Raw genomic sequence first — 21,847 nt, 5'->3', positions numbered from 1 at the left:
AGTCTTTAGATTATAACGTTCATGTGTTTTCCTCTGGTGTTAAAAAATGCACATCTTCTCGACATATGTTTAATTTGGAACCCAGAAATTGAATTTGAGTATCTAGTTCTCCATTATACATACAACAGCCTAAACCAAACCACAACCCCTCAGAAGGAACAAGTGGCTCTCTTCATTTCATGTCTTTCATCTTTGGTTCCTCTCAATCCTGTCAGCAGAACCTCAGTCCCCATCTTAGCTGACACACTCATACCTGTCACTCCGATAAGTCCTTACATAGCATTACATGAGCTAGGGCTTTTTTTGTGCTGCGCCAGGCTCAAATATCGGTTGCCACTTCGCTGATGGAAAATTGTCTCTCACAATGTGGCAGCACCTCAGTGACTGATGGAACCCTTCACTCCGAGGCGTCCATGCCAAGTGGAACCCTATTCCCTATTTAGGGCTCCTCCTGGTCATAAGTAATGCACTATGCAGGGAAAAGGCTGCCATTTGGGACACAGCCCCTAGGCATCCAGGGACCCCTTTTTCGATGTGGAATTATGAAGCGTTGAAGCAGGCGGACTTTCAGAAGACCCCCCGTTTAATTTCAGAACCCGTCTCGAAGCCCCTCAGGACCAGTCTGTCTGGAGTAGATCAAGCATTTCTGAGTGCATTGCTCAAGCCCCTGATATTTAAGTTTTTATTCAGACTAGAAAAATATGAACTTGCGGCCGATGGTATAAGCGTTTATGAAATGCTCATGTCCTGCAGATATAGGGGTTTTGAATTGGTTATGAATGTGTCATGAAGTCCCTATGTAGGTACCCTTCATATAAAGGGTTACCCTTTATTCTTAGGGAAACTGTACAGATGTGTCATGAAGTCCCTATGTAGGTACCCTTCATATAAAGGGTTACCCTTTATTCTTAGGGAAACTGTACAGATGTGTCATGAAGTCCCTATGTAGGTACCCTTCATATAAAGGGTTGTCCTTTATTCTTAGGGAAACTGTACAGACATTGGAGACATTTTTCACCTTGCATGGCTTTATAGTTTTTTTTCCCAGACGCATATCAAGGGTTTATTTTCTTTTTCCAGGCAGGCAGACAAGGTGCTGTCCAAAAGGCCATCACAAAATGCCAAGCACCTGATTGTAATCTGCCAAAAATGTCCGGTGACATGCTGAAGAGACACTATGAAACTTTAGAAGGGCAGATTCCTCCGAGATAGGGCATGTGTCTCAAATGGCACTCTATTCCATATATAGTGCACTACTTTTGATCAGAGCCCTATGTGTCCTGGTAGAAAGTAGTACACTATAAAGGGAATGTGGTGCCATTTGGGACGCATACCATGCCTTTTGTTGTCCGTATCTTTCCCCTGCCCTGTTATATTTCCAATCAGAGTCTCCTAATTGAAATCACACAGCTATTGAAAAGCCAAGGAGTCCCAGAACACCAGTAATTCAGTCTTGTGGATTTAAAGAAGCTAATCTCCGCTCCATATCCTGTCTCTTTTTATATGGCACTTGAAACAACAGACTGTCTGACCAACTGCTAGTTTCTTCTCCAAGTGGAAGCAATCATAATGTAAAACCAAGGAGCAGGAGAATATTAGGGTTCATTTCTTTAAAACATCTAATAGGAATTCCAAAGAGGATTTAAGATACTTCCATTTTAGGTTAGCTAAAGGAGGTTTTAAAAGATGTACATTTTAGGATGACGAAATAAGTTTTTATACAAGTAAATATACACATTTTAGGGTTACTAAAGGATTGAATATCATGTTTCTCTCCCTCTCTCTCTCTGCCCACAATATACAGTAGATGGTTGTACCACTGCTTCAATCACCGAACCAAAGTGGTTGTCAGTGTTCATATATCATCGATGTTAGAGCTTAGATTTTATTAGACAGCTTCACATGCTTGCCACCAACCCTTTTTTTATTTACTTACTCTGAATGTTTATATTCTGCCCGCTTCCTGTTTCCTCATAAAAGGTAGATTTAGTGGCTTGTGATGTCTCCGGTAGTGCTGCACTATTATCTTGAATAAAACACATCTCTACCGATGCATACCGTACCTCTAAGCAAAGAAAGCAGACAATAAATGTAAAATGGCCGTAGTAAAATGCCTCCTTTCATTGTTCCAGTGCTCACATTTTAGTACATCACAGGCCAGTGCTCTACTGCAGACCGGCAGACAGGCAGACAGACCAGCAGACAGACAGGCAGACAGACACGTGCCTGTTGTAAACTTGTGTGTCTCTCCAATGGTATACAGGAAGGAAAACTGGAGCTATGGTAGAATCTCCAAAAACAAACCGAAAGGGCATCAAATTTACGATTTTTGTTGGAGCAAATGGTTCTGGGGCCGACAATTATTATAACTAGAAAAGTACATTTCCTGAAGAAAATGTGGTGTGCTTTCTAGCTTGTGAATGATGATTTAATGTATAGGATAGCCTGAACATGTGAAGTTGGTTTGGCATCTCTAGCTTGTGAAGGATGATTTAATGTATAGGATAGCCTGAACATGTGAAGTTGGTTTGGCATCTCTAGCTTGTGAATGGTGATTTAATGTATAGGATAGCCTGAACATGTGAAGTTGGTTTGGCATCTCTAGCTTGTGAATGATGTTTTAATGTATAGGATAGCCTGAACATGTGAAGTTGGTTTGGCATCTCTAGCTTGTGAATGATGTTTTAATGTATAGGATAGCCTGAACATGTGAAGTTGGTTTGGCATCTGTAGCTTGTGAATGATGATTTAATGTATAGGATAGCCTGAACATGTGAAGTTGGTTTGGCATCTGTAGCTTGAACGGTTCAAAAGGTACTTGTTGTTGAGTTATTTTATGCAAATGTAGTTTATGCAAATACAGTTTAAGTTTTTATTAATTGTAATTTTATGCACTTTTATGCAAATGTGTACATACAATGAACACATATAAACGCAACATGTAAAGTGTTGGTCCCACGTTTCATGAGTGTCACGTCTGCCCCCCCCCCCCCCCCCCCCCTCACATGGCTGCAGACCACGTGTAACCACGCCAGCCCAGGAACTCCACATCTAGCTTTTTCACCTGCGGGATCGATCATCTGAGACCAGCCACCTGGACAGCTGATGAAACTGTGGGTTTGCACAACTAAAGAATTTCTGCACAAACTGTCAGAAACCGTCTCAGAGAAGCTCATCTGCATGCTCATCGAACTACAGTTCGGCAAAGTAACCAACTTCAGTGGGCAAATGCTCACCTTCTGTGGCGACTGGCACGCTGGAGAAATGTGCTCTTCACGGATGAATTCTGGCTTCATCTGTACCGGGCAGATGGCAGACAGCGTGTATGGCGCTGTGTGGGCGAGCGGTTTTCTGATGATTTTGTGAACATTATATGAACAGTAACTCAGTAAAATCTTTGAAATTGTTGAATGTTGTGTTTATATTTTTGTTCAGTGTAGTTATAGTTGATAAAGATTTTAAAGAGTTTGAAGATGACTGTTTTGAAGTTGATCATGAAGCGTAACTGGCCAAGGAGCAGGACCATTTTAAAAAGCTAGTTCTGTATACCTATGGTTCTCATTCATGTTATTTTACGCACAATTAAAATCTTTATAGTTCAGAAAGTATACTGTACATAGTATAAAAAATTGCTAGACAGGCAATCTAAGTAGGGGCAGTCTGAACATCTCAACGTTGGTTTGGGGTTGATTGCTTAAACGGTGAAAGAGGAGATGGGTCTAGATTCTAGAATCTTTAAAAGTCTATGGACCCTTTTTTTGCCATTGAAAGGCATTGGGAACTCATTAATATATTGTTGTAGTACAAAAAGTATAAATGCTATCACAAATATTTTTTCAATCTGTGTTTTAAAGTTGGTTTTGTGTTTTATAGATGAAATCGTTTAAGTGCTAGAATAAAATAAATATAATAATAATGTAGGAAATTTAAAGTTGTGCTTCATCAACCTCATAATTATTTGTACACTGCAAATTGACCCCAACTAAGCCCAAAAAGTGATTGTATTTGAAAATAGCAATCATTTCATACCTTCATTACACTGGTTTTGTCCCGCGGGCCGCCTGTTGCCGACCCATGCTGTAGAGTAAGAAATGTATCATTAAGCAGAGGGCTTCTTTGGCGGTGGTGTTCTTTCTGAAAATACAATTTATCATTATTTTATCATTTTTGCAAAGGTTTGCATAGTGTGTTGCTTTGGCCTTGGACGGTGCCCAAGAACTGCAGTGTATGAGCCAATTACTGACACCAGCCAAGTCCTCTCTGGGTATTTATGAGCTGGCTACATGGTGCTGGAGATCTGAGTTTAATGTGTGTCCCAAATGGCATTACATTCCCTTTATAGTGCACTACTTTTGACCCGGGCTCATAGGGCTCTAGTCAAAAGTAGTGCACTATATAGGGAATAGGGTGCCATTTTGGAACATACATTGAACCTTTCTGTGCTCACTCTCGCCATGATACGTCAATGAAGAACTGTGATCCACATGGTCGCACGCACACACACACACACACACACACACACACACACACACACACACACTAATCTCAGTTCTTAATGCTATTGTCTGGGTTCCTGGGTTCAAATACTATTCAAAATAATTTCAAAAACTCTATCTGTGCTTGATTGGGCTTGCCTGCTGTGATGGAAACATCAGGAAAGTCTCAAAAGTGCAAACCAAAACCCTGCATAACAGGCACCCCCACTCCAAGCAGGCTAAAGCAATGTTTAATATATTGAATACTATTTGAACCCAGATCTGGTTAATGCCTCTTTCTCTCATTCATCTCAATATCCTTTACATGCATGCTTTTCTGTGAGCGTTCCTACGCTAATGTATAAAGTTCATGGTACATTAGTAATTAAGTTTGCTCTGCAGAAAGATATAATCCTATCTTAATTGGTTTCCATTGCATATTTCATCTGCGATGCACACATCGTTATCCACTTCACCTAACCTGGAGCTTTAGAAAGGGGAAATTAATCCCAATGTATAACAATGAAGTAATCACAAACATTCACCCTGAACCTTTTCCAAGTTTATTCCTCATTGACGGTTCATGGTTTGCTACATGACCTTCGTGTTTCAGTATCGAAGGCATTTATGATATTTCTTTAATACATTTTGAGGTGGTTTTGAGGATTATTTACTTAACTAGGTAAATGCTCATTATGGGAATTTTGGAAATATTCAGGGGAGCATTACCATGCTTACTGAGAGAGATCCAGGCTGTATCACATCTGGCCGTGGTTGGGAGTCCCATAGGGTGGTGCACAATTGGCCCAGCGTCGTCCGGGTTTGGCCGGTGTAGGCCGTCATTATAAATAAGAATTTGTTCTGAACTGACTTGCCTAGTTAAATAAAGCTTAAATTAAAAATAAAATATTGATTTGTTCTATATTACCAGTGCCCTCCCAGGCCCACCCACTTGGGAGCCAGGCCCACCCACTGGGGAGTCAGGACCTGCCAATCAGAATTAGTTTTACCCCACAAAAGGGCTTTATTACAGACAGAAATACTCCTCAGTTTCATCAGCTGTCCAGGTGCCTGGTCTCAGACGATCCCGTAGGTGAGAAGCCAGATGTGGAGGTCCTGGGCTGAAGTGGTTACACGTGGTCTGCGGTTGTCAGGCCGGTTCAATGTACTGCCAAATTCTCAAAAATTATGTTGGAGGCGGCTTATGGTAGAGAATTGAACATTCATTTCTCTGGCAACACCTCTGGTGGATATTCCTGCAGTCCCTCAAAACTTGAGACATCTGTGGCATTGTGTTGTGTGAAGAAACTGCACATTTTGGAGTGTCATTTTATTGTCCCAAGCAAAAAGTGCACCTGTGTAATGATCATGCTGTTTCATCAGCTTCTTGATATGCCACATCTGTCAGGTGGATGAAGTATTTTGGCAAGGGAGAAATGCTCACTAACAGGGATGTAAACACATTTGTGCACAACATTTGAGAGAAATAAGCATTTTGTGAGTATGGAATATTTCTGGGATGTTTTATTTCAGCTCATGAGACATGGGACCAACACTTTACATTTTTAGTTCATATTTTTGTTCATTATATATTGACATATCTCGTGGACAGACTAAGTAAACATTAAGTGAGATTTTAGTTCTGGGTTAACCAAGATTTATATGGTACATAACATAGCCTAACACAACATACTATTGTTATCCATATTAGGGATTGAAATGGGAATTAGAATAGTACAAATAATATTTGTGATGAGTGTTTAGCGTTGATCTGTGTCAGGTCCTCGGTTAGGTGTGTGTCTGTAATCTCTATTTAAAGAGGGGTTAATAGCATACCCTTGTCAGGGCTGACTGGAGGACTAAATGTGTAGTAGTAGCTCAATGCATCGTCATAAAAACTACATTCAAAGTTTGTTTTATTAAATTAAGACTTTCAAATGTCATGGTATATAATTTCTATTTAACTATGTCACAAGGATAATTTAATTAAAAATATGTTTTTTTCTGGATAAAATAGACCTGCAAAATGTTTGAGTACTACTACTAACGTCCATTCGGATATTTGAATATTCAAATAAGAGTGCCCATTCCTAATCCATATGACTTAATATTAACAGTACAAGACAGACAGACTGATACGTTTGTAGGAGCGCATATTTCCTTCTGAAACTACTCCTGTACATTTCTCTCTACTTGACTTGAACGACCTGCATTTACTTCCATGTCCAATTATATTCCCATTTTACCTTTTATGTTCCTTCATCCCAGGGGCATCTCATCACTTTCTGCTTTTATTTGTCAACAGTAGTGAACTATATAGGGATCAGTACCATTTGAGACTCATCCCCAGGGTATATCCTGGCTTCTATATCAGATACCCTCTCCCTGTGACCTTTCAATGACCACTTTACCTGACCTTTCAACTTGACCTTTCAATAACCAGTTTACCTGACCTTTCAATGACCAGTTTACTTGACCTTTCAACCTGAACATTCAATGACTAGTTTACCTGACCTTTTTATGACCAGGTCACTTGACCTTTCAATGACCAGTTTACCTGACCTTTCAATGACCAGTTTACTTGACCTTTCAACCTGAACATTCAATGACTAGTTTACCTGACCTTTTTATGACCAGGTCACTTGACCTTTCAATGACCAGTTTACCTGACCTTTCAATGACCAGTTTACATGATTTTTCAACCTTACCTTTCAAAGACCAGTTTATCTGACCGACTCACATTCATCTTCATCACCCCAACAGACCAATTGTTCTTCCTCTGTGGGTTTTAACCTGGGAGCCAGCCTGTTTCTGCTCTCTCTCTCCACCTCCTTATGGGTGACAAGCAGACTGCCACTCAGGCTAAGGCAGCTGGACAGTACTGTAACGTTCTTGGTTCTATTCCATGTCCATCTATTCCATTCTATTGAAGGCTACAGACGTTTTGGGGGACTGTGTTGTACAATACAACTTTATTTGTCCAACTGTTACATCAGAAATGTGTCTTCTGCTCTGTTTATGACAAAAATAATGAAGAGTAGCAGAGAGTTGACTTGGTTGTTGGTGGAATTATTTCTCTGTTTTCGGTCAGTCTGGAATATGTCTGTCTCCCATGGTAAAAAAAGAAATGCACACACTGAAATGCATGACTTAATAATGGGATGGCGAGTTCCTTTGCAGTAAACCAATATTTATGTTGGCTATTTCTTGGGTCATGTTTCATCTTCCATCCTCCATGAAGAATGACCCCCCCCCCACCCATTGAGAGTACTACCTGAACAATACATTTCTTCTGACAGATATCCATGAAGAATGACCCCCCCCCCCACCCATTGAGAGTACTACCTGAACAATACATTTCTTCTGACAGATATCCATGAAGAATGACCCCCCCCCCCACCCATTGAGAGTACTACCTGAACAATACATTTCTTCTGACAGATATCCATGAAGAATGACCCCCCCCCCACCCATTGAGAGTACTACCTGAACAATACATTTCTTCTGACAGATATCCATGAAGAATGACCCCCCCCCCACCCATTGAGAGTACTACCTGAACAATACATATGATACATTTCTTCTGACAGATATCCATGAAGAATGACCCCCCCCCCCACCCATTGAGAGTACTACCTGAACAATACATATGATACATTTCTTCTGACAGATATCCATGAAGAATGACCCCCCCCCCACCCATTGAGAGTACTACCTGAACAATACATATGATACATTTCTTCTGACAGATATCTTTGCACATCGCTGTTGGGATGGATTTGTACAATTTGTAGCTGCACAATGTGGCATTTATATATATATATACCAACAGAAAGAACATTGTGATATTAATCACAGTAGGTCTGCTGTACAGTAGACTGAGTCATCGTCCCAAATGGCACCCAATTCCCTTGATAGTGCACTTATTTTGACCAGGGCCCATAGTGGATCCCATAGGGCTCTGGTCAAAGGTAGTGCACTATATGGGACATATCCTGAGATTGACTCTTTCAAGAGGGCCTTTTACTACATGTACTGGATTTGCCGTTATTGATGAACGGATGTTTATGATAAATCACTTCCACAGTCACATCTGAGACGAATCCCCTGTATGGTAGGAGCTTAACGACTAAATCTATGTAGAACGATTAAATCACCATCTAGATGCATTACGTAGGAAGGTTATATCCGAGCTAGATTTAAACTAGACTTGAACATGAGAGAGCACTGTGATAATCCCCATCTAGACTTGGAACATGAGAGAGCACTGTGAGAATCCCCATCTAGACTTGGAACATGAGAGAGCACTGTGAGAATCACCATCTAGATTTAAACTAGACTTGAACAAGAGAGGGCACTGTGAGAATCACCATCTAGATTGAACCTAGACTTGAACAAGAGAGAGCACTGTGAGAATCACCATCTAGATTTAAACTAGACTTGGAACATGATAGAGCACTGTGAGAATCACCATCTAGATTTAAACTAGACTTGGAACATGAGAGAGCACTGTGAGAATCACCATCTAGATTTAAACTAGACTTGAACAAGAGAGGGCACTGTGAGAATCACCATCTAGATTGAACCTAGACTTGAACAAGAGAGAGCACTGTGAGAATCACCATCTAGATTTAAACTAGACTTGGAACATGATAGAGCACTGTGAGAATCACCATCTAGATTTAAACTAGACTTGGAACATGAGAGAGCACTGTGAGAATCACCATCTAGATTTAAACTAGACTTGAACATGATAGAGCACTGTGAGAATCACCATCTAGATTTAAACTAGACTTGGAACATGATAGAGCACTGTGAGACACTGGCTTTTGTGTTTCACAGTTTAAGATTCTTATGCATTTTAATGTTGAGTGGCATAATAGCTTTTGAAAATAGGTTTTCCTGCTGTTTTTCCAGTATTTGTAATTATTAAAGAGAAATGAAAAGAATGAAATGCTACACTGTTTATAAAACTACACAACTTTGGAATGTTCCCTCAGAATTGTAAGGGGGAATTTACAATCCCAATTTTGAATCATTGAGTCCATTTACATTTGGGGTTAATTAAAATGCCTACATAAACTAATTAAACACAGTGTAATCAGTCACTACTACACCTTCCTCTTGTCTTTCAGGACCCCACTGTGAGACAGAAATGAACCAGTGTTTCTCCAACCCCTGCCTGCACAATGGGACATGCTTGGACTCTGTTGGCTTCTACAAATGCAGGTGTCCACCAGGTATGTATGTTGTGCCCGCTCACATTCAGTTTCACCAAGATAGGGCCCTATCCATCCCAGCCCCAAACAAGCCATTGGATGCATCCCAAATGGAAGCTTATTTCCTATATAGTGCACTTCTTTTGACCAGTTCTATGGGTCCTGGTCAAAAGTAGTGCACTATAAAGGGAACAGGGTGCCTTTTGGACAGTGTCCTTTGACTGACAGCTGAGCAAATCACTCGGCTCATTGCCAAAGCTCATTACTGCAGGAGAATTATGTCAATATTGTGATATGGAATACTCTCTCCTTTCATGGGGCATTCGACTCCTGTATTAATATGATTCTGCAGTAATTGTTTATTCGTCTCGACCGGCTGAGGCTGAATTTACATTCACTGATGCAGTCTGATGGAGATGTACCACCCTAGAGACGAGAGGGTGTGTGTGTGTGTGTGTGACTGGCATGCAGGGCAGAGTTTATGCTGGGCTGCCAGATGATGCTGCACTTTCAATCATAGCATTGTCCCCATCACACAGTCCACCAGAGTCGGGGTCACTTCCATTTCAATTCAGTCAATTCAGGACGGAAACGGAAATTCAAAACCAAATTCCATTTCTTCCTCATTAAGAAATCAAAGGAGATCCTTGTAATTTCTGATTACATCCTGAATTGACAGAATTTAAATTGAATCGAACACGACCCATGTGTCCACTTCACCATCATCCATCCATAGCAATACATGGAATGCGTCCCAAATGGCATCCTGTTACCTATATATAGAGCTCTGGTCAAAAGTAGTGCGTTATAAGGGGAATAGGATGCCTTTTGGGACACAGATCTGGTGTTCATCTTTAAGACCAGAGATGGGGCAGGTTATTCTGAACGAGTTGTCCTTAGATCAGGATCTCCGGCAGGACAAGATCAGTCGTGAAAAGGCTTTAGACTCAGTCTACAGTCAAGTACTACATCACAAGCCAGTTTCCAGGACCCGGATTAAAGCTGCAATATGTGTCTTTTTGGGTGACCTGACCAAATTCACATAGAAATGCGAGTTATAGATCAGTCATTCTCATTGAAAGTAAGTCTAATAAGTGGTAGATCTGTTCCATTTGTGTTATTTCTATGCCTGTGGCTTTTTCTTTCGGTTTTGTGCACCATTTTCAAACAGCACAAAATACTATATTTTTGGTTATCGAAAATATATTTCACAGCGGTTTAGATGGTACAATGATATTAGGTGAACTAGAAGTTTGAGTTAATGTTATCAGTCAGAAAATCTTTGTTCCTCCTCACAAACACGTCATCCTATTGTACTTCTTGTTTGGGGAAAATTGCAAAGTCTGTTCCCTTCTCATTTTAGCGGTCAGCTGAGTTTTACTCAGTGCTAATCTCAATGTTGATGATAATGAGTCTGTTTCGCTGCTTCCTTGCAGGATTTCTGGGCCAGAAGTGTGAGGTGGATGTGGATGCCTGTACCCTACCCAACACCACATGCCCTAGAAACACACATTGTCTGGATCTGCCTGGTGGACTGAAGTACACATGTCGCCTGCTGTGCCCACCGAACATACAAGTGGGTAAAACAACACTTTTTTGTGCAGAACGTGGGGTTAATCCTAACTTCCATTTAAATTCCATTTTCACTTAATCTCCCATTGACATCAATGCATGACTACTTGAACATTTGTCTTAAATTAAATGTAGGATTTGCCCCCAACTGAACAAACAAACCTCAGCAAACAAATTGGTGCACAGTACAATTCAAGGTTCAAATACCATTTGAAATCATTTAAAATACTGGATCTGGGCTTGATTGAGCTTGTTAACCCCGCCCATCTGGCACTACAGACAGTCTAAAGCAAACCCCGCCCATCTGGCACTACAGACAGACTAAAGCAAACCCCGCCCATCTGGCACTACATACAGACTAAAGCAAACCCCGCCCATCTGGCACTACATACAGACTAAAGCAAACCCCGTCCATCTGGCACTACATACAGACTAAAGCAAACCCCGCCCATCTGGCACTACATACAGACAAAAGCAAACCCCGCCAATCTGATTCTACATACAGACTAAAGCAAACCCCGCCCATCTGGCACTACATACAGACTAAAGCAAACCCCGCCCATCTGGCACTACATACAGACTAAAGCAAACCCCGCCCATCTGGCACTACATACAGACTAAAGCAAACCCCGCCCATCTGGCACTACATACAGACTAAAGCAAACCCCGCCCATCTGGCACTACATACAGACTAAAGCAAACCCCGCCCATCTGGCACTACATACAGACTAAAGCAAACCCTGCCCATCTGGCACTACATACAGACTAAAGCAAACCCCGCCCATCTGGCACTACATACAGACTAAAGCAAACCCCGCCCATCTGGCACTACATACAGACTAAAGCAAACCCCGCCCATCTGGCACTACATACAGACTAAAGCAAACCCCGCCCATCTGGCACTACATACAGACTAAAGCAAACCCCGCCCATCTGGCACTACATACAGACTAAAGCAAACCCCGCCCATCTGGCACTACATACAGACTAAAGCAAATGCTCAACGTATTTAAGAAGTATGAAATATTATTAGATCCCAGGCTGTTGCTACATATTAGCAACGCGCATGCCACGCCCACCTGAGGGTCTCTCCTTTCCAGCCATATATTTCCTGCTTGAGGAGTGCAAAATCCACTTGGCACCTAAATCTCGTGGAATCGATAGCTTTTATTTTACTCTGGTGATTCTTTTCCACTCTTGCTTGTGCAATTAGTTTATTCTCGTTAACGTAACGACTGCGGAAACATTTGTAATGACCTGTCAAACTCTCAGGTAATGGCTGAAATATGTTCAATGGAATACACTGGCTTTCCGTTGCATCTATAAAAATGCTAACTCTTCGTCTGGGATTCGTTTGTTCGTCTGGGATTCGTTTGTTCGTCTGGGATTCGTTTGTTCGTCTGGGATTTGTTTGTTCGTCTGGGATTCGTTTGTTCGTCTGGGATTCGTTTGTTCGTCTGGGATTCGTTTGTTCGTCTGGGATTTGTTTGTTCGTCTGGGATTCGTTTGTTCGTCTGGGATTTGTTTGTTCGTCTGGGATTTGTTTGTTCGTCTGGGATTCGTTTGTTCGTCTGGGATTCGTTTGTTCGTCTGGGATTCGTTTAAGGTCTTGACAGTTACATCACAAGAAAGAGAACTTTAAGTTGGTGTGTTTTGATGTTTTGTGGAATTAAAAAATAGTAATAATTTAATACAGTTGGGAATGTTTACTAATTAGATGCGCTGAGATGATAGTGATATTGGGATGATAGTGATATTATATCTGATCTCACAAACAATGTGAAGAATGTTTAGATCGGTGTAGCCAAACATTTTGATTTTAAATCCCATGGGTATCTTCCTCAAATCAAATCAAATCAAATGTTATTTGTCACATACACATGGTTAGCAGATGTTAATGCGAGTGTAGCGAAATGCTTGTGCTTCTAGTTCCGACAATGCAGTAATAACCAACAAGTAATCTAGCTAACAATTCCAAAACTACTACCTTATAGACACAAGTGTAAGGGGATAAAGAATATGTACATAAAGATATATGAATGAGTGATGGTACAGAGCGGCATAGGCAAGATACAGTAGATGGTATTGAGTGCAGTATAACATATGAGATGAGTATGTAAACCAAGTGGCATAGTTAAAGTGGCTAGTGATACATGTATTACATAAAGATGCAGTAGATGATATAGAGTACAGTATATACATATACATATGAGATGAATAATGTAGGGTATGTAAACATTATATTAGGTAGCATTGTTTAAAGTGGCTAGTGATATATTTTACATAATTTCCCATCAATTCCCATTATTAAAGTGGCTGGAGTTGAGTCAGTGTGTTGGCAGCAGCCACTCAATGTTAGTGGTGGCTGTTTAACAGTCTGATGGCCTTGAGATAGAAGCAGTTTTTCAGTCTCTCGGTCCCAGCTTTGATGCACCTGTACTGACCTCGCCTTCTGGATGATAGCGGGGTGAACAGGCAGTGGCTCGGGTGGTTGTTGTCCTTGATGATCTTTATGGCCTTCCTGTGACATCGGGTGGTGTAGGTGTCCTGGAGGGAAGGTAGTTTGCCCCCGGTGATGCGTTGTGCAGACCTCACTACCCTCTGGAGAGCCTTACGGTTGTGGGCGGAGCAGTTGCCGTACCAGGCGGTGATACAGCCCAACAGGATGCTCTCGATTGTGCATCTGTAGAAGTTTGTGAGTGCTTTTGGTGACAAGCCGAATTTCTTCAGCCTCCTGAGGTTGAAGAGGCGCTGCTGCGCCTTCTTCATGATGCTGTCTGTGTGGGTGGACCAATTCAGTTTGTCTGTGATGTGTACGCCGAGGAACTTAAAACTTACTACCCTCTCCACTACTGTTCCATCAATGTGGATAGGGGGGTGTTCCCTCTGCTGTTTCCTTGACATACTTATGGGATCTTTAATGATCTCAGAGAGTCAGGACACCCGTTTAACATCCCATCCAAAAGATGGCACCCTACACAGGGCAGTGTCCCCAATCACTGCCCTGGGGCATTGGGATAATTTTTAGAACAGAGGAAAGAGTGCCTCCTACTGGCCCTCCAACACCACTTCAAGCAGCATCTCGTCTCCCATCCAGGGACTGACCAGGAACAACCCTGCTTAGCTTCAGAAGCAAGCCAGCAGTGGTGGTATGCTGGGTGGTATGCTGCTGGCATTGTTTAATTATGCAAGAGAATGTGACAACAACAATACTGAATAATTAATGAGGCAGTCTAGAAGGCGCAGGTAGGCCTAGAGACGGAGCAAGTTTTGGGTGGTTTCAGCCCAGTTCTACCCATTTATGTTAATTTATTAATGTATGCAAATACCTTCAATGTATATATTCAAATGAGGCACATATACTTTTCTTTATTTATGACAAAGTATTTCAAAGATACCTGATATACTGAGGAAATGTGTATATATAAGTGCATTATATGAAAAAAGTGACATTTTATAATAAATTGAATACCTGAAATCCCACCAAAATGACTGAACCTCCATTAATTATTTGTCCATGCCAGTACAATGTCTTATGTTCAATAATTCAGTCACTATCTGATTGATTTTTAAAAAAAATCATAAAGTTTGTAGTATCTTCATTGTCCTGTTTTTTAAACCTTCTTATACATGTCGATGACCGTTGTGAAGCATATTGACAAATTAGTCACACCTCGATGATGGTTGCCTCGTAAAATGGTTTGGAATGTTGCCATTAATCAGGTCATTTTAGTCTCGTTAGACAAATGAACATGGAACTCACACGCGTGCACACACACACACACACACACACACACACAGTGTTGTCCCTGCAGATAATTTAATCGAAGCAATCACAATCTATTTTATGCTGTAAATTGTCAAACTCAAACACTATCTACGTATTGATGGAAAATCACTGTCTGCGTTATGCCTAATCACTGTATTCATCCCAGTGGATCACGATGAGATATAGAAATGCATTATATTACAATACATTACGCTTCATAACAATATCCTGTCTTTGATGAGAATTAAAATGGCATATACCATGGAATAGAGGGAAGGAACGAGACGTGGCTATGGAATAGAGAGAAGGAATGAGACGTGGCTATGGAATAGAGAGAAGGAACGAGATGTGGCTATGGAATAGAGAGAAGGAACGAGATGTGGCTATGGAATAGAGAGAAGGAACGAGACGTGGCTATGGAATAGAGGGAAGGAACGAGACGTGGCTATGGAATAGAGAGAAGGAATGACACGTGGCTATGGAATAGAGAGAAGGAACGAGATGTGGCTATGGAATAGAGAGAAGGAACGAGACGTGGCTATGGAATAGAGGGAAGGAACGAGACGTGGCTATGGAATAGAGGGAAGGAACGAGACGTGGCTATGGAATAGAGGGAAGGAACGAGACGTGGCTATGGAATAGAGAGAAGGAATGAGACGTGGCTATGGAATCGAGAGAAGGAACGAGATGTGGCTATGGAATAGAGAGAAGGAACGAGATGTGGCTATGGAATAGAGAGAAGGAACGAGACGTGGCTATGGAATAGAGGGAAGGAACGAGACGTGGCTATGGAATAGAGAGAAGGAATGAGACGTGGCTATGGAATAGAGAGAAGGAACGAGACGTGGCTATGGAATAGAGAGAAGGAATGAGACGTGGCTATGGAATAGAGAGAAGGAACGAGATGTGGCTATGGAATAGAGAGAAGGAACGAGATGTGGCTATGGAATAGAGAGAAGGAACGAGATGTGGCTATGGAATAGAGAGAAGGAACGAGACGTGGCTATGGAATAGAGAGAAGGAACGAGACGTGGCTATGGAATAGAGAGAAGGAACGAGACGTGGCTATGGAATAGAGAGAAGGAATGAGACGTGGCTATGGAATAGAGAGAAGGAACGAGACGTGGCTATGGAATAGAGAGAAGGAACGAGACGTGGCTATGGAATAGAGAGAAGGAACGAGATGTGGCTATGGAATAGAGAGAAGGAACGAGACGTGGCTATGGAATAGAGAGAAGGAACGAGATGTGGCTATGGAATAGAGAGAAGGAACGAGACGTGGCTATGGAATAGAGAGAAGGAATGAGACGTGGCTATGGAATAGAGAGAAGGAACGAGACGTGGCTATGGAATAGAGAGAAGGAACGAGACGTGGCTATGGAATAGAGAGAAGGAATGAGACGTGGCTATGGAATAGAGAGAAGGAACGAGACGTGGCTATGGAATAGAGAGAAGGAACGAGATGTGGCTATGGAATAGAGAGAAGGAACGAGACGTGGCTATGAAATAGAGAGAAGGAACGAGACGTGGCTATGGAATAGAGAGAAGGAACGAGATGTGGCTATGGAATAGAGAGAAGGAACGAGACGTGGCTATGAAATAGAGAGAAGGAACGAGACGTGGCTATGGAATAGAGAGAAGGAACGAGACGTGGCTATGGAATAGAGAGAAGGAACGAGACGTGGCTATGGAATAGAGAGAAGGAACGAGACGTGGCTATGGAATAGAGAGAAGGAACGAGATGTGGCTATGGAATAGAGAGAAGGAACGAGACGTGGCTATGGAATAGAGAGAAGGAACGAGACGTGGCTATGGAATAGAGAGAAGGAATGAGACGTGGCTATGGAATAGAGAGAAGGAACGAGACGTGGCTATGGAATAGAGAGAAGGAACGAGACGTGGCTATGGAATAGAGAGAAGGAATGAGACGTGGCTATGGAATAGAGAGAAGGAACGAGACGTGGCTATGGAATAGAGAGAAGGAACGAGACGTGGCTATGGAATACAATATTGAATCTAGCTACACATCATATCAAAGATTCTGCCAGCTTTTTCAAAGAAACAAGATGTAATTTTCTTTGCAAAAGGCCTGAGTTATTTGGTATTGTCCCCAAGATACAGTATTACATAGTGAATAAGCACTTGTTGTGTGAATGGTGTGATGTCTTCACATGTCATTTTGGAGTAAATGAATACGTATTGATGTGTGTGACAATTTTCTCTTCTCTCTCTACAGCCATGTGCCAACGGAGGACGTTGTGTCTTGAACAACGCCAGCAGTTACGCCTGTGTCTGTGCACCTGGATGGGCAGGACGTAACTGCCGCTTAAACATCAACGATTGTGTTCAGCACTGGTGCCAAAACGGGGCCACTTGTGTAGATGAGATTGATGGCTACAGGTGAGTGCCTAAGGGAAGGTCTCAAATACACTATTCAGTGTTTCCCCTATATTCATTTAGCGTCACTCCAAATAATATTATATAAACACAATTGTGAAATGGGGTGGTGAAACATTTTCAGTGTAAACTTTAAAGACTCAAACCAGATATTAAGCATGTAGAAAAGACAATGGAGCAATATATATTTTTTAAACAAGATCATCTTTGACATCAAACAGAAATAAAAACTAGACAGGGAGAATCTGAAATTCCCAAAAGTCACGGCCCATTGATTTTGTTATAATGTTCAGATGGCAGACGAACACGGCATTAACCGTGGTGAAATGTGTAGAAACTAAGTTAAAAACTGTAACCCCCCCCTCGCCCCCTTAACATTAGTAAAACGTTAAGCCTTCTAAGGCTAAGTGTTTACTGTTGTATGTGTTTATTAGTAGAACGTTAAGCCTTCTAAGGCTAAGTGTTTATTAGTAGAACGTTAAGCCTTCTAAGGCTAAGTGTTTATTAGTAAAACGTTAAGCCTTCTAAGGCTAAGTGTTTATTAGTAGAACGTTAAGCCTTCTAAGGCTAAGTGTTTATTTGTAAAACGTTAAGCCTTCTAAGGCTAAGTGTTTACTGTCGTATGTGTTTATTAGTAGAACGTTAAGCCTTCTAAGGCTATGTGTTTATTAGTAGAACGTTAAGCCTTCTAAGGCTAAGTGTTTACTGTTGTATGTGTTTATTAGTAGAACGTTAAGCCTTCTAAGGCTAAGTGTTTACTGTCGTATGTGTTTATTAGTAGAACGTTAAGCCTTCTAAGGCTATGTGTTTATTAGTAGAACGTTAAGCCTTCTAAGGCTAAGTGTTTATTAGTAGAACGTTAAGCCTTCTAAGGTTAAGTGTTTACTGTTGTATGTGTTTATTAGTAAAACGTTAAGTCCCTTTGACCGGTCCTGGACCGGTTCCGACCGACATTTCTGTGTACAGAGCGCTGTGTGAATTGTGCAACATCAACAACATTTCACATTTTGTTGTGTTACAGCCTGAATTCAAAATGGAGTACATTTTTTTTACCCATCTACACACAATACCCCATAATGACAAAGTGAAACAATGTTTTTATTTTATTTTAGCAAAAATATTGAAAGTAAATTATGGCTTTGCACTCCGTGAAAGCTCTGGTTGTCCCGCTTCACATGCCACTCCACTGTCATCTGAGATGCAGGATGTGAAATCTGACACCTTATATATAGACATTTCTGTGTGTAATTTCAACAAATTTGCCAAAATAAAAATAAAAAACATGTATTCACTTTGTCATTATGGGGAATTGTGTGCAGATGGGTGAGATTTTTTATTAGATTGAATCCATTTTGAATCGTTTCTGAAGGCACTGTAACTGGTTTTATGTATCGTCTATGTGGAGCCTGAGGAAGTCTACTGATTAAGGCTGCTACCTTCAGAGAACACACATACTGTGTCGGTGTGGGTTCAAGTCCGTCACAGGCCATTCATTCTGGCACTAAACCTCTCTCCCATCTTCCCTGTCTTTCTCTCTGTCCTCTATCCAATAAAAATACACGGTATGTTTAGGGCAAACGCTGCTCTGATGGTTAACTCAACAATGGGGTTATACAGAATAGAAAAAAGTATTGGAAACTCCATAAACAATTGCTGGTTTGTAATTCCCATCTAGGATGCTAGAATGTTCTCAACTGGCCTACCTGGTTAAATAAAGGTGAAAAATTAAATAAAAAACGAATTAAGATCCATTTAGAAATTCTCTTAAATGTTTTGGTAACACTTCACTTAAGACAGACAGCTATAATGCATTACGAGGCAGTCTTAATGCATCTTAAGACTTGTCAGAAAGTATCTATGAACTGTGTCCGTTGATATCGTCTTATAATGGGAGTTGTTTGTCACCAGCTGCCTTTGTCCCAGAGGATACAGCGGTAGCTACTGTGAGATGGACGTTGATAACTGCATTGGACACCACTGCTCTGAGCACGGCGTATGTCTAGACCAACAATACAACTATACTTGTCGCTGTGAGCTCGGGTTCCAGGGGACCTACTGTGAGCAGGAGACGGATGAGTGTAAGAGTTCCCCGTGTGTCAATGGTGCCACCTGTGAGGATGTCATCGGAGGCTATCACTGTCACTGCCCCCCAGGGTTTGAAGGTAGGCCCACAGTATGTTACCACACTTGTGATAACATAAAACAATTGATTTCAGGTCAACGCACCAACTGACTAACTATTGCACTGTTTGAGCTAGGAACACAAGCATTTCACTACACGCGCTATAACATGTGCTAAATATGTGTATGTGACCAATAACATGTGATTTAGATTTGATTTAACGAATGAAGAGTGTGCGGCAGGGGTTTTCTTAGTTCATTGTTGTTAATATCTGTCATCCTTTATCGTGGTAGCTTTGAAATCATCAAATGAATAGCTCAACCAAATTACAAATGAACACATTGTGTTCCCTTACCTTGAAAAACACAGCCTGATAACCAAAAAGAGAACGTGGCATAGAAGCATCCCCTTGAAAATATCCTATTTGTACAGATGACTTCACTGAACAAAAAATATACAAGATCCCAGAAATTGTCGATACCCACAAAAAAAGGAATTTCTCTAAAATGTGGTGCACAAATTTGTTTACATTCCTGTTAGTGAGCATTTCTCCTTTGCCAAGATAATCCACATGACAGGTGTGGCATATAAAGAAGCTGATTAAACAGCATTATCATTACACAGGTGCACCTTGTGCTGGGGACAATTAAAGGTCACTCTAAATAGGCAGTTTTTTAACACAACACAATGCCACAGATGTCTCAAGTTTTGAGGGAGAGTGCAATTGTCCACCAGATTTGCAATTTAATGTTAATTTCTCTATCATAAGCCCCCTCCAACGTTGTTTTAGAGAATTTGGCAGTACGTAAAACTGGCCTCACAACCACAGACCACTTGTAACCATGCCACCACAGGGCCTCTTAACCATCCGGCTTCTTAACCTAACTCCCCGGTGGGTGGGCCTATACCCTCCCAGGCAAACCCATGGCTGCACCCCTGCGCAGTCATGTGAAATCCATACATTAGGACCAAATTAATTCCTTATATGAACTGTAACTCAGTAAAATCATTAAAATTGTTGCATGTTGCAAATGTTGAAATGGAGCAGAATGCTCTGTTTTCTGTTTATAATGAATGGTCAGCCTGAGCGGTCTGCTGGCTGAGGGACATTAGTTGTTCGTGCTGTACAACCATTGATTTACAATACAGCACTTGGCAGAGCTCTGTGTTCCCTAGTACCCCCATGGGAGTGTACACAATGCCATAAAGGTCCCTGAAGACAAGCTAAATTGGGGCCACAATTCTATCAAGTTGTGTGTGTGTGTGTGTGTGTGTGTGTGTGTGTGTGTGTGTGTGTGTGTGTGTGTGTGTGTGTGTGTGTGTGTGTGTGTGTGTGTGTGTGTGTGTGTGTGTGTGTGTGTGTGTGTGTGTGTGTGTATTGTGTAGTGTAAGTAATATAAACCCTTTTTCAGGCCCCTGTCTTTCAAAGACAATTCGAAAAAATCCAAATAACTTCACAGATCTTCATTGTAAAGGGTTTAAACACTGTTTGCTATGTTCAATGGAGCCTAAACAATTAATGAACATGCACCTGTGGAATGGTCGTTAAGACACTAACATCTTACAGACGGTGGGCAATTTAGGTCACTGTTATGAAAACGTAGGACACTAAAGAGGCCTTTTACTGACTCTGGAAAAAACACAAAAAGAAAGATGCTCAGGGTCCCTGCTCTCTGCGTGAATGTGCCTTAGGCATGCTGCAAGGAGTTATGAGGACTGCAGATGTGGCCAGGGCAATAAATTGCAATGTACGTACTGTGAGACGCCTAAGACAGCGCTACAGGGAGACAGGACGGACAGCTGATCGTCCTCGCAGTGGCAGACCACGTGTAACAACACTTGCACAGGATTGGTACATCCGAACATCTCACCTGCGGGACAGGTACAGGATGGCAACAACTGCCCGAGTTACACCAGTGCTCAGACTGTCCGCAATAGGCTGAGAGAGGCTGGACTGAGGGCTTGTAGGCCTGTTGTAAGGCAGCTCCTCACCAGACATCACCGGCCTATGGGCACAAACCCACCGTCGCTGGACCAGACAGGACTGGCAAAAAGTGCTCTTCACTGAGGGGTCACGGTTGTGTCTCACCAGGGGTGATGGTCGGAGGAATGAGCGTTACACCGATGCCTGTTCTCTGGAACGGGATCGATTTGGTCCCACAGCATCATCGAACTAAGCATGTTGTCATTGCAGGCATTCTCAACACTGTGCGTTACAGGGAAGACATCCTCCTCCCTCATGGTACCCTTCCTGCAGGCTCATTCTGACATGACCCTCCAGCATGACAATGCC

At 41.7% G+C, this 21,847-nt stretch overlaps 1 protein-coding gene across 1 annotated transcript in view; it reads left to right on the top strand.

Annotated features, from left to right (window-relative positions):
- Positions 1-21,847, top strand: part of LOC116362547 (protein eyes shut homolog) — a gene marked incomplete at its 3' end in the record, with an annotated part of 129,638 nt that overhangs the window by 15,518 nt on the left and 92,273 nt on the right. The window contains exons 5-8 of the mRNA XM_031816619.1: positions 9,611-9,715; positions 11,131-11,270; positions 17,272-17,435; positions 19,341-19,594. Coding sequence (XP_031672479.1) covers positions 9,611-9,715; positions 11,131-11,270; positions 17,272-17,435; positions 19,341-19,594 — 663 coding nt within the window. The remainder of the gene's footprint in view (positions 1-9,610; positions 9,716-11,130; positions 11,271-17,271; positions 17,436-19,340; positions 19,595-21,847) is intronic.

Source organism: Oncorhynchus kisutch, unplaced genomic scaffold (assembly GCF_002021735.2).
Source record: "Oncorhynchus kisutch isolate 150728-3 unplaced genomic scaffold, Okis_V2 scaffold838, whole genome shotgun sequence".
NCBI classification, from domain to species: Eukaryota; Metazoa; Chordata; class Actinopteri; order Salmoniformes; family Salmonidae; genus Oncorhynchus; species Oncorhynchus kisutch.
The sequence above is the reverse complement of the archived record's forward strand: the minus strand, read 5'-3'. Positions and strand labels throughout refer to the sequence as shown.